Source organism: Oncorhynchus gorbuscha, linkage group LG20 (genome assembly GCF_021184085.1).
Source record: "Oncorhynchus gorbuscha isolate QuinsamMale2020 ecotype Even-year linkage group LG20, OgorEven_v1.0, whole genome shotgun sequence".
Taxonomy (NCBI): domain Eukaryota; kingdom Metazoa; phylum Chordata; class Actinopteri; order Salmoniformes; family Salmonidae; genus Oncorhynchus; species Oncorhynchus gorbuscha.
Window position 1 is genome coordinate 25054609 of NC_060192.1, and position 14275 is coordinate 25068883.

Genomic DNA, 14275 nt, shown 5'->3' on the forward strand with positions numbered 1-14275 from the left:
GTTTCACGGTGCTGTGTAGTATTAGCTGGCTGTTTCATGAAAAACTCCTTGCACGATTCCTCTACCCCGTCAACCAATAGCTGAACAGGTGCGTGTGTGTGTATTGATTGACGTTGGGTATTACGAATAGCACACATTCATTCCAAACATTAGCCAGGGGTGTAATCCTTAGTTCAAACAGCTGATAAACGTTTCGTTTTGAAATTTAAAGGAGAATTTATGTTGGACAAATTCAGGTAGGTGTCTCCCTGTTTCGTTTCGTTTGTTTGCGAAAAGTTTTACAACAGAATCAGCGGAAAGAATACACCCTTGAAACTAAATTGACGTAAGGAAAAAACTAACCAATAGCAGGTAGCCAAGGGGTGGGCGAGTCGTCTGAATGGGTTTAAATGTATTATCTCAATAGACAGCTAGCTAGTCATTATAACACCAGATTTTTTTTTTCAGCCATCAAGGAGGACAGTTAGTTAGGGTGCAAAAACCATAAAAGCCACATGCACTGAGGTAGATCAATTTACGCTGATTGAAGAGAAGAGCGAACTGCCAGCGACAGTCAAAAGCGCCACACCAACACCCATGCTAATGTCCGATAGCCACTGAACGTTAGCTGGGAGACTTTAAAGCCTCAGTCATTCACGCATTCTACTGTCAACTTGAGACCGTAAGGTAAGTTTTTTTTGTTTGTTTTTGCATTACAAGTCTTGGAGAAAAATAGACCATTTGGGGGTTGTTTATGTTGCTTATCCCGTGGTAGTTGGCCAACATCCATCCATCATACTATGTTTTTACATGCAGGTCCAGAGCTGCTAGCTAGTTAACAGTTGGTTGGCTAGCTAGCGAGTTAGCTATGCCAGTTACTGAAGCCCTTTCTCATGGAAGTTAGTTGGCTGTGAGGTGGCTGCATACTAAGCACCGAGCAAAAGTGTACACTGTAGCCGACAACTCCCCCAAATGATGGTGACATTTCCACATAGCTAGCCATTTAGAATTAACCGCGACAATGCCCTTTTGGACTCCAGTAAAAACTAGTTATGTACATATTCGTTATCTTCTGACTGCCAAATAATACACCGAATGGAGGTCAAACGTGAGAACATTGATTGAGATTGGTTTGTTTGCTCTTTCGATCAGTGAAGCACCTCGACACTGGTGAATCGGTCAAGAGTTCAGTGGAACAGAAACTGTCTGGACAGTTCATTCATGTGCATGTTGTATATGTGGGAATGTCTGGAAAGGATTCTCGTATAAAATCTAGTTCATAGCGTGCAACAACGTGTAACTTTTGGACTCCTGTTCACTCATTCTGATATATAGACCTAGCAGTGTTATTAAATTATTGTCCTCGGAACCCATGAGGTGTGTAGACAAGTCCGAGGTGCAGGCCAGACCCTTGGCGTGGGTATGCAGGACCAGTCTGAAGAACACTGCGGTGGCATAGCCTTTATTGTGCATTAGTGTCCCAACCATCTATTGTGACATTTCCTTATGGTTTCTACTTTCTTCATATCTTACCAACTGCTGTCCATGAATAAATCAGACTGATACCAGCTTTCTGGTATACACTTAAGCAATAAGTCCTAGGGGGTGTGGTATATGGCCAATATACCAGGGCTAAGGGCTGTTCTTATGCGCAACGCGGTGTGCCTGCTTACAGCCTTTGGCCGTGGCATATTGGCGGTATACCGCAAACCCCCGAGATGCCTTATTGCTATTATAAACTGGTTACCAATGTAATGAAACTGTAAAAAAAAATGTTTTGTCATACCTGTGGTATATGGTCTGATACATTTACATTTACATTTAAGTCATTTAGCAGACGCTCTTATCCAGAGCGACTTACATGATACCACAGCTTTCAGCCATTCAGCATTCAGGGCCCTAACCACACGGTTTCTGATCTGAAATAAAGCACTGCAAACACTTGAAGTTTACTTGCAAATCAGATTGTTGAACAAAATCACATTTGTACTAACTCTGCCGGCTGTCTGTGCGGTTTGTCTTTTTTCGGGTCAAAATTTGAGAAAATAGCAATGGTATTATTTACCCAACTGTTTAGCTTGCCGTTACTGCCATTGAGATTTCTAGAACCTGGCACATGTGCAAAACCATGTAAATACCTGCAAGACTTCAGTTAGTATGCATACTTGAAGGCTACTTCTGTCTTGTGCACATAAGGTGCCTTAGCTGACAAGTCATAATAGCCACACACAGACACCTGTGTTTTGAAGTTGGCTTAATAATACTTTCCTGTGGATACATTTCCACAGGCAGAAATCAGCTGACAATGGATAGAGTAAGTTTAAATGTAATGTACATTTGGAACATGGGACATAGGTTTGCTTCAATAGAGAACTAGCTTTGGGGCTATAGCTGTCCCTACATTTTCAGTCTGCAACATTGCTAGACTTGGTTTTTGAATGTCATGGTTACCGATGGCATCTAGGCCTAGGTTCAAGTTACCCTTGCCAGGCTTATAGCTTACTAAACACTTAGCTGGGAAAGAGACTACGTTCAAATATGGCATGCTCTTCGTGCTAGCCTTTTTGTTTTCCACCTACGGTGTATTTGCGTGTACTGTCTTAAGTTTGATTCTGGCTGATCAATCCCTTTAACAGAATACTTCGGGGTTCTGGCAATGAAGCCCTTTCTCTACTTTCCCAGAGTCGGCTGACCTAGTGGATAACATTTTTATGTCTGGTAGTTAGCAACTTCAAACTGCACTTTCCTCATTGCCAAAATCTAGAAGTATCCCTTTAAAGGAGAAGTTAACTTTGCATTTTGATGTAAAATAAATATATTTTGGATGTAAATTGCATGTTATAGTAGAGTCCACACACTTTTCTGCAATTCTACTTAAATTTAGCTTGTTCTGCAGTGCCAAGGCGTGGATAAAACATGCACAAAAACACCTAAATATACATCCTTCTAGAAACCGCAATGCTCTCAGTATAGTGATGCAGGTCTTGTAGATGTATGTGAAATTGTCATTCCGAGCGTTATCTGCAATGTTATATTCCATTTTGTGCCATTCGAGTGATTTTCCCCTATCCACTAGTGATGCTTCTCCGTGTAGCATGAGCACTCTGAAAAGTATGGCATGAGTCGCACAAAGTGGTATATAACGTTGCGGTTGAAGTTTGGAATCACACAAATTTAATATGTACAACAACTAAAGACCTGGATCACTACTGAGAGCGTTGCAGTTCTAAAATGAGATACTTGGTTGTTTTTGGAGCTTTTATTGTTTAATCCACTCCCTGGCACTGCAAAAAATGTGCATAAGGAAGTCCATTGCTGTTTGGGGTACATTTTTCAAAACCAATTTTAAAAAATAGTGTGTGGACTCTTATATAACATGCCATTTACATCCAGAATGCAGATTTTGTAAAAAAAAAAAAGTGCACTTTTCCTATTTAATATAGCTGGATCTATGCAACATGTAATAGTACTCCACTCAAACTTAGGTCTTTTGAGGTTTGAGAATGTCTCTAGGGCAAATATTGCTTAATTGAGCAGGAATTATTGTCGTTGCAGAAATCTGTCCAGCTACCTTGCCGAAGGTAGGATTCCTGCAACACTTCTATTAGGTCAAAGTCCTTCTCATATGTTTAATGGTAGTCTACGACATTGACTCCTTGTACTACAATTGTAGTTACTGTGAAGATTATTGCGGGCAAATCGTGAAGAAATTAAAATGCATTTCACCTACTCCCCATGTTTCCAGAATCTAAAATGAATTGTTGAATGAAGGTGTTTGTTGTGAAGAGCATGCCAGATCTGTTCCAGATGAGTTGATTAAGTTGAGGCTTTGTTTCTTCAACACCGCTTCTATACCTCATGTATGTTTATAACTGCATGGTGGGGTTGTTTACCCAACAACAACCTCAACTTGCTACACTTGCACTCTGGTTATATTCAGTGCTATCAACACAAGTAGCATATGTCTTGGCTACTGTGTTCAGAATGTTTAGGATTCAGCCTCTAAATTGAATAAAACTAAACTTTTGTAATGATGGTAGTAAACAGGCTTTTTTTTACCACTTATTTTTCTTATTTGGCTATCAGCCTACTGGTAACCATTTACTATATGCCACATCAGTGTTTGTTGAACTGAGTGTTTGTATGCGTGTTCAGTCATCTGGTTTTAAGACTAATTAATTGCCCCAACATGTTCTAGTATGTCTGTGTGGTGGGAAAGACCAGCACAGAGACTAAGCCTGCCTACATGTAGACTGATTTGATGGAATATGTAAACCACCTTGTTCTGCCTGTCACGGCCCATTTTCAAAGTCATCAGGTTATTGATGGCCATGTTTAGGCCCATGTATTTATGAGTGACATATTGGCAATATTTGGGTAATGATGGTAGTGAAGTCTCTGCATGTCACTAGGGTCCTAGTTCTATGCTATAGGTTGGTTTGTCACAGGGATTGACGTTACATTCTGAAAGGCATTTGCCCTTCGGTAAGTTGGGTGCTTTAAAAAAAATTGGTTGCCTGACGATTATGATCACTTGGTTGAAAAAGTAAACTAGCTATTGACATACAGAAGTGCCATACAGCTTGCCTTTCACCTACACATGGGGAAGGAATTAGAAACTGAGAACCCAAATGCTAAGAATTCCAGTAAATCAGTAAAAATCTCAGAACAAGCTAAACTTGCTTGACTGCCATAAATTGTCTTTCGCCTAATACAATCGGATGAACCAGAAGTGTCAGGTTTAGGCTACTGGAATTCTTTGCAGTTTGGTTTTCAATGACCTGCCCAAATGGGGCAGGCTCAACTTGCGGGACTGCTCAATTTATTTTCCCCAGGCAATAGGGCAACACCTTGATATCAATCCCTGAAATCTCAATGAAAGTCCTGTGTAGTAATAACTCATTAGGTAGTCAACTTATTACAGTAGCCATCACGTTTTACAATGTGGCCTGGGCTATTTCTCTTGTCTAGAAAGAAGGCACTTTAGGTGACAATGGAGAGGCTGTTCAACAAGGTCAGTCTGCTGATGTGAGGTCCTTGGTGCCAGACTTTCTCCAGAGCCCTCATTAAGCCATAAACACACCCTGTCAGCTTGAATACAGAACACAATGAAATACGTTTGCAGCTCATTTTTGGGTTGAAATGGTTGACAGGTCAAATTACAGTTGGAAGACAATGTACCAGGCTATATTACAATAAGCTGCCTTTTAACATGTCTCTCAAATGATTGGACCAGAGGAATGTCGTCAAGAATATCCTGTTTCATTTGGCCCACTTCCATTCATTCAGCCTCAGACTAGCCTCATTTCTTTTCTTTTTTTTGTGCCAACTCTGCTCTTTCCTTTTGCTTTATTTTCAAGTCATTTCTATTCATGGGAACATAGTGAAGTCTTAGGTTCATTCACCTGCATTTATTGAGGATGTTATAAATAAAAGATGTCACGTGCAGTAATGTACTAGGTTAGGGTTAAAATGGTTAGGGATTTCTTATCAATTCTTTGGTTTTATTCTAATGCCAACATGACAGTACCATGAGAATTTCATAATAAATGGTATCATTTGTCCACATGGCAAAACAAATATTTGTTATCAAGGGGATCTGACATCAAAAGAGCATTCCTGCAAGCTGCCCTTTTCTTTTTACCTTTGAACCTGTTATTGCAATGTGCGCTTTGCAGTATTTTTGTTTGGTTTAGTCCCAATCTGTTTCATTTTCAACATGCAGTGCAGGTATAGCTATAATGAAGTGCCCGTATGATAGACTTTTTAATTTGATGTCCTATATTTGGGATCACAAAGTACTGAACGTGTTATGGCTTATCAGTCTCTTGCTCCTGCCAACGCAGCAGTGGACGTGCCATTGCTGTTTATGCCCAACATTTTTAGTGTTCGGATTGAATTCTGGTGTATCAAACCATATCCACCTCTTAGTGTTGATCAGTTAGCCTGTTCATGTGACTACTACTTATACAGATGAGGTATTTCCAAATCTGGAGAACTGGTGGTCGGACCATGGACAACTGAGCTTTGTTATGCTGGAGTTACGAGAGGTCACTACGAGAGGTCACTAATGCTGCTGTATCGGCGGACCAGTCTCATGATATTGTCACATCAACAGGCCAGCTCTTCGGATACTCTGAAGGGTTTGGATTTATTTGTGTGCTAGGGTGGCGTGTTAGAGGCAGTTGGACATTCAACCATTTTATATTTAATTCTTGTTGTGTTCAAACCCAATTTAATTTCCCCTTGGCCTTTTCTAATGAATCAAGTATTGCCGAATTGATCTCCTCTACAGGTCCTCTGAATTGGAATGTTTTACTCTTTTCCCATCTGCGTCCCATGGAGCTTCCACCCCTGCTGTGTTCAGTCAGTCACTATTTGTTCAGATGGAAAGTGTTTACCAAACTATTTTTTAAAGTTCCACCTCCTGTTTTTTTTTTTTTGTCACTGACCCCTGGGTTGCACATGAATGCTTTGTTTAGTCAGTTGGTATGGAGTGTTAGGCCAGAGGTCTGGTCAGTGTACTGTAATAGAGGTTAAAGATGTCCTCCAGCAATTTTATTTTGTATTTTTTTACATATAAAAAAATTACTTTTACTGCTAATGTGATATCTCAAGTATAAATGCAGTGAAGTACACACTTAAGGTTAAAAAAAAAACATTTTGGTGCAAATGTTTCTAGACACAACTGATATTTCTACAGGTAAGTCGGGTATCTAGTATTCCCATATTTCTTCCAAGGTAAAGCAAAAGGAAGTGTTAGGCTTATTTTATCTGTTGTCTGCATCTTATCGCCTTGACAAGTTTGACATTTTTACTGTCCGTTAAGTCAGTCCCCATACAACTGTATATAGGTCAGGACCTGTGTTGCATCATGCATGGGCTGTCTGTTTACTACTTAACCACACCCTTCCTCTGTGAAGATGCTGCTGCACGTTGGAGGTATGCGTTCGGCCCTGGGGCTACTGGCTGTCAGGAGGGCATGCTGCCTGTCTCGCACCACCCACAACTCCCCTCAGACACTGGAATACAAGCCCATCAAAAAGGTCATGGTGGCCAATAGAGGTACCCTAACAATTCTCCTACCTTGGTATTTCTGACACTAAAACGCTGAAATGTAAGCCAAATTGTTGTAGCTAGTTTCCTCTCACCACATGATTACATTTTCCTGAGACTGCATGATGACAGCTGAGTAATCCAACAACTTGTAGGTGAGATTGCCATCCGTGTGTTCCGGGCGTGCACTGAGCTGGGGATCCGGACAGTGGCTGTCTACTCTGAGCAAGACACCGGCCAGATGCACAGGCAGAAGGCAGATGAGGCTTACCTCATAGGGAAGGGCCTGCCGCCCGTGGCTGCCTACCTGGACATCCCTGACATCATCAAAGTTGCTAAGGTCAGAGATGTGAAAATATATTTTGGAAACTTTTCTGAACCAACTGTTACTGCTCTTAAAGATCACAGCTTTATGTTTTTTTCCACATCGTTTTACTATTTTTCTCAGGAAAATGATGTGGATGCAATCCATCCTGGGTATGGCTTCCTGTCTGAGCGATCAGACTTTGCTCAGGCATGTGTCGATGCTGGGGTACGCTTCATTGGCCCTTCCCCCGATGTGGTGCGCAAGATGGGAGACAAGGTGGAGGCTCGATCCATCGCTATCCGTGCAGGTAGGCTGGACACTCACTCACTGTCATGTTCAGGACCATCTGATGGATGTTTGTTTCGTGTTTTAAAGTAATTTCTTCAGCAAAATCATCAAACATACAGCTGACATTGTGTACTGTTAACTGTTTAGTTAAGCTCAAATTGTTGGATTGTTTTTGCTTCCAGGAGTTCCAGTTGTACCAGGGACAGACGGTCCCATCACTTGCCTAACGGAGGCCCAGGAGTTCTCCAACACCTATGGCTTTCCCATAATCTTTAAGGCTGCCTACGGTGGTGGGGGCAGGGGAATGAGGGTGGTCAAAGAGTATGAGGCGAGTATAAATATCTGTGCCTAAGTAGAGGCTCCAGTCTGAGTGTTTTGTCTTTGTGCTGGCTGACTTATTGATCCCCGTCGGTTGACGTGTGTAGGAGCTGGAGGAGAACTATCAGCGTGCGTACTCTGAGGCCCTGGCTGCGTTTGGGAACGGTGCTCTTTTCGTGGAGAAGTTCATTGAGAGACCCAGACACATTGAAGTGCAGATCCTGGGTGAGTTTGTTAGACTGTTTTTTGTTGTGTCTTTTAAAAGGGTTGTATACAGTAGATCTAATCACATTGTCATCCCATCTCTCCCAGGTGATAAGTATGGTAATGTTATCCACCTGTATGAGAGGGACTGCTCTATCCAGAGGAGGCACCAGAAGGTGGTAGAGATCGCCCCGGCTGTACAACTGGACCCACACCTCCGGGACAGACTCACCGCTGACTCTGTCAACCTGGCCAGACAGGTACAGGATGCAACACACACGCTTTATGATGAATTCTTTTAATAGGGAGTGTAGAGCTGAAACCTTGTATTCCTTTGTCATTTTCATTTTTTAAATGTTTAGAATTTTGGCACTGCTGCCTTTTAAAATGGCTGAGCTGTATGTATTTGCAGTTTTGAATGGAATATCAGATGATCATTGTTTGAATTGAGTGGAGTTTAAGTCCGTTTTATTGTGCAAAAACACTTCTCACAGACACCATAAACATCAAGGATGAAAGTTGAGAAACCCTGAGTTTGTTCGTTCTTGGCCTTTCGTTCAAAACGTCTCATAATGAAAAATGTTTAATTTAAAAAATAAAACAAATTAAACGTAGTAAGGAAACCAAGGCAAGACCCTCAAAGCACAATGTTTTAAATTCATTTATAAGCTACTCTGAGCCCTTCTAAATGGGTGTTCTCATTCGTTGTTGTGCTCATAGAGGCATTGGAGACATGTGGGAGGGGGATGAGAACCTAGAAAGGAATAATGCAGTTTAAGAAAGGGATTTAGAGACCAAAAGAGCGATTTCGATTTATAAGTGTCCTACAGGGAAGGAAGAAGGGATCAAAGTAAAAGACTAGAGCCTAATTAAAGCAGTGGAAAGAAATTTCACCTGCAGGCTACCAATTGGCACACTAGATGGCAGCATTCAACAACACAGATGGCCAGAGGAGACTGCCACTAGTAGTGAACTGTTGAGACTGCCACTCCCACTCACAATAAATATCACCTGTAAGGGGGGCTTTCACACCATAGTGTTTACTCCCTTAGTTCAGTTGGTTTGAACTGGTGTAAACACTATGCACGGTGTATCGCTCAAAGGGTGGTCTCGGTCCGATTCGTACCGTTGTGCGGTTCGCTGCAGGTGAGATGGCAGTCTGGACCAAACACACGGGGGGGGGGGAACAGTTGCGCCGTATTATTGATTGTTTGACTGCGAGTATTTGATGACATTCATGCCTGCCTCATAAGTAGATCTCTGAAGCAGTCTGTGAGTAGGCCTTATAGCAGCACATTTATGAGCGGAACCGGGGGGGGAAGAGAGAGGCGGCGGCCATGGCAATATAGGCTACTGAATATAGTCTAGTCATGTAGCAGCTATTGTTTCGTGGGGGGGGGGTACAATTGAACAATAATGGAACTCTGATTCGAACTATAGCTCAGCACTGTGCTAAAATGTCCTAACAATACGCAATTGAAGAATTTCCTGATTGCAATCAAGCTGACTTATTTTGTTTTCTTGAGGTGGAAGCAATTACTTTGATCTGAAAACAGTTACTGTTGTCAGTGGCATCCCACCGATTTCCCCATCCTGTATGAGAAACTATTAGACGTTGTGTACACTAGCTGGTGTGCCTGTCATGTTCACCCTTGAGCTAGCTGTATTTTGCAAGTGCTTGTATTACATTTTTTGCTGTTTTTGGGATGGAAGAGGGAGGCAGGGGGTGGGACGAGTTTGCCATGTTTGAGGGAGTGAAGAAAGACCTGTGTGCATGTGGCCCTCAATTTGGGATCGGCCACTGTTGAACTGCCTGAACTCATCCATTCAGCCTGATACCCAGACATGCACTACAGTGACCAGTCTCCCACCCTATTTGCTCTGTCAATAACTTAACAGAATGGAAAATATGACTACACCAGCATTGGTCTGTGAGGGAGAGAGAAAGAAACTGGGTGTGAGTGAGGGACAGAATTTCTCTCCATCTGTTCAATCATATGGCAGTGAGGAATGAAGAGGAGTGGTGACGAGAGCGTTTGGCTATGCATGCACTTCGAGAAACCTGCTCTCCTAACGAAAACAAACCCTGCCAGTGGTGGTACACTAACAGACTCCTCCCACATGAGCACATTGTTTGCATATCAGATGTGTTAAGCACTTCTGCATGCGTTTCCACGAGGGTCCAGCTTGTCATGTCGAAGAGTTTCAAATTTCCTTTAGAATTAGTTTGTTGCTCTTATCTATAAGTGAATTATAGAGTAAATGCTCAATGATTCTCCTGTTCTACTATCCTGTGGGATATCCATAGATAATCATATCTGACAGTCCATGACTTATCTAAGGAGGATACTGTTCACCCATATACCTTTTATATCGTACCTTCCCCAGACCCTAGTACATTTTATAATCACTTTGATCTGTTACTTAAAGCTTTAATCATCTGTGGTTAATTTAGGAAACTTGATTACAACTTCATTAAAAGCGGGTGTTCCGGCCCTTTATCTCAGGAGTAAGCTGTGGACCAAAATCTCAGTGTGAAACATGCTTTGGGTAGATTTAGTTATGATTTGAGATATGACATTTTGACTAGAATACTAGGGTAATAAATTCCTCCGATACATTAGAATATTGATACATGTGCTTGTCAAGGCGTGGTTATAGGGATCACTCTTGTATCTGAATTGAACATCCAGTGTACACTGGGTGTGCAAAACATTATGAAAACACCTGCTCTTTCCATAAGACTGACCAGGTGGGAGCTATGATCCCTTATTGATGGGTTAAAGAAGGATTTTTAAGCCGTAACAAGTCTCAACATATTTCGATGTGATTGTGTGCTGATAGTTCGTGGGAAAGTGTTTTTACTCCAACCCCAGAAATGTTTGTCATTCAATTACAAAGCTACCACAAGGAGTTTTGAAAAGGTCCGAAAATAAAACTTGAATAACTGAAATTGCTAATGAAAAGCGATCTCTGTCAAAACTAGTTTGTAATATTTTTTGTCTCGTTTCCATGGTGACCACTCTACCCAGAGCCTCTTAAGAACATGTAGGGGTGTGGTCACAGCCTTGATAAGGTCTCCTACTTCCATTCTTTTCTCTTCTAGCCCACATGCTCATTTAATTCATTTTACACCACCACCCCCCACACCATTGCACTCTCTCCAACTGAAAGCCCTGTATTTTTGTTGTCAACTGAGCCAGCATTGACATATTTAAAACAGCAGATTGCCTTAGTTTCCCTTGTCCAGATGTTATTGGTGATGGAAGCCGCTCCGTGGGTCCACGTCCCCGCTCCGTGGGTCTCGTCCCCGCTCCGTGGGTCTCGTCCCCGCTCCGTGGGTCTCGTCCCCGCTCCGTGGGTCTCGTCCCCGCTCCGTGGGTCTCGTCCCCGCTCCGTGGGTCTCGTCCCCGCTCCGTGGGTCTCGTCCCCGCTCCGTGGGTCCGTCCCCGCTCCGTGGGTCTCGTCCCCGCTCCGTGGGTCCCGTCCCCGCTCCGTGGGTCCCGTCCCCGCTCCGTGGGTCTCGTCCCCGCTCCGTGGGTCTCGTTCCTTATCCTCTGAAATGGTCCACACACGTAGCCGGTGTGGTGAAGAGTGAGCAACTGCTCCTCTTCAACCTCAGGCGGCTGAAGAAATTTGGATTGTCACCCAAAATCTGACAAACCTTTACAGATGCACAACCGAGAGCATCCTGTCGGGCTGTATCACAGCCTGGTACGGCAACTGCACCGCCCTCAACCGCAAGTCTCTCCAGAGGGTGGTGCACAACGCATCACTGGGGGCAAACTACCTGCCCTCCATGACACCTACAGCACCCGATGTCACAGGAAGGCCAAAAAGATCAAGGGCAACAACCACCCGAGACGCTGCCTGTTCACACCGCTATCATCCAGAAGGCGTGGTCCGTACAGGTGCATCAAAGCTGGGACCGAGAGACTGAAACAGCTTATCAAGGCCATCAGACTGCTAAACAGCAATCACTAACTCGGAGAGGGCCACTGGCCACTTTAATAAATGCATCACTAGTCACTTTAAACAATGCCACTTTAATAATGTCTTTCATTACTCATCATATGTATATACTGTATTTTATACCATCTATTGCACCTTGCCTATGCTGTTTGGCCATCGCTCATCCATATATTTATATCTACATATTCTCATTCACCCCTTTAGATTTGTGTGTATTAGGTAGTTGTTGGGAAATTGTTAGGTTACTTGTTAGGTATTACTGCACTGTCGGAACTAGAGACACAAGCATTTTGCTACACTTGCATCATCTGCTAACCATGTTTATGTGACAACGTGATGTTTTGAAACAATTACTGCTTTGCATACAAGCCAGTGAATTGTATGCGTTACAGCTGGATGAGTCAACAGACTTGGCATGCACAGCTCCTGGTATTTGTTTTTGGAAGGTCAAATAAGACATCCTCTTCTGCAAACCGCTGGCCAGCTTTGTGACATCAAATGGACTTTGGTGGTAAAGATATGTTGGTATCTGTACTGATGGTGCAAAAGCCATGACAGGGAGACATAGTGGAGTGGTAAAGCGCATGCAAGCAGTTGCTCCCGATGCCACTTGGGTACACTGCAGCCTCCACTGAGAGACTCTTACTGCCAAGGGAATGCCTGACAGCTTGAAATACATTTTGGACACTACAATGAAAGTGGTTAATTTTGTTAAAGCGAAGCACCTGAGTGAGTTGGGTGCGCAATTACACAGGTACTTTCCTGAAATGTTTGACACAAACAACTGGAGTCGTTATCCCTTTCATGCCCTGCCTGCAGTCCAGTTACTGATATCTGAACAAGAGAGCCTCATTGAAATTTCAACAAGCGGTTCTGTGAAAAATGGAATTTAATCAGAACCCACTGCCAGATTTCTGGATTGGGCTGCGCTCCGAGTATCCTGCCTTGTTTTGAAATTCACTGTTCAACTAAGGGAACTTATCTGTGCGGGATACAGAGCTGAGGTAGTTATTCAAACATGTTGCACACAGTGACTCCATTTGAACTTATTTGACTTGTTAAGCAAATGTTTACTTGTGAACTTATTTGGGCTTGCCATAGCAAAGGGGTTGAAATACATATTGACAGAAGACATTTCAGCCTCTTTGTTTATCAAAAAAAAAATGTATACATTCAATAATCTTTAAACGTTTTTATTTTGACATTATGGGGAGGTGGTGTGTCTGCCTGTGACCTAAAATCTCAATTGAATACATTTTAAATTCAGGCTGTAACACCTTGGAAAAAGTCAAGGCGTGTGAATACTTTCTGAAGGCACTGTACATACACAGCACTTATCCTGTGTGACATGAACTGCCTAGCCATGAGCCTGCACCTTCACGTGGGTGACTGAATGGATGAGCGGGTGCCTGCCTAGCTGGCAGAGATTAGTTTTGGGCAAGGGATGAATTTCAGTGGTTCAGATTTCAGTGAATTTGGCTAGTGCTATTTTGACACCCCGCAGTGCTGTGGAGGGGGAAATGGGCTGATTTATATTAAATCCTGCTTCCTCTTTGGCTGAGCTCCAAGGCTGTCTAAAAATGACTATAATCACAATGGGATATCGCAGTCTTCAGTAGATATTAGCTGGCAGTCTTGTCCTTTTCCCTTTTTTTAAATTTTTTTTTAGATTTAGTTTTCTGTAGTAGCGGGGGGGGGGGAGAAACTGATTCAGTACGTGTGACTTGGTTTATTCTTTGTATGAAGTTAATTTTAGCTTTTGAAACACAGAACGTGTAAACTCTTCCAATAGAATTCAGAATTTGCCAAGAAATCCAGGCATACTTATTTCTTCAAATGTCTTTCCATGTCCTCAGGTAGGTGAGGAAGTAGAGGTTTGCATCTAATTGGATTTGTCCTGTGTGTACAGGTGGGCTATGAGAATGCTGGCACGGTGGAGTTCCTGGTGGATAAACATGGAAGGCATTACTTCATCGAGGTCAACTCCCGCCTACAGGTGGAGCACACCGTTACTGAGCAGGTCACAGAGTAAGTTAGACTTTAACGAGGAGGCCATGGCCGTTACTTGGCATTACAATGTCACTTCTCTGACGACCTGTAAGACTGTTCCCTGTCTGGTCAAATTATGTCTGTTCATGGTAAGCGTCAAGA

The 14275-nt window shown here is 42.8% G+C and overlaps 1 protein-coding gene across 1 annotated transcript in view; it reads left to right on the plus strand.

The window, feature by feature from the left end:
• The first annotated feature begins 214 nt into the window (after positions 1-214).
• The window catches only part of LOC124007431 (pyruvate carboxylase, mitochondrial-like), a 97755-nt gene continuing 83694 nt past the window's right edge, over positions 215-14275 (plus strand). The window contains 8 exon segments of the mRNA XM_046317983.1: positions 215-236; positions 6903-7044; positions 7191-7375; positions 7484-7649; positions 7813-7958; positions 8056-8173; positions 8261-8412; positions 14034-14152. Coding sequence (XP_046173939.1) covers positions 6903-7044; positions 7191-7375; positions 7484-7649; positions 7813-7958; positions 8056-8173; positions 8261-8412; positions 14034-14152 — 1028 coding nt within the window. The 5' untranslated portion in view covers positions 215-236.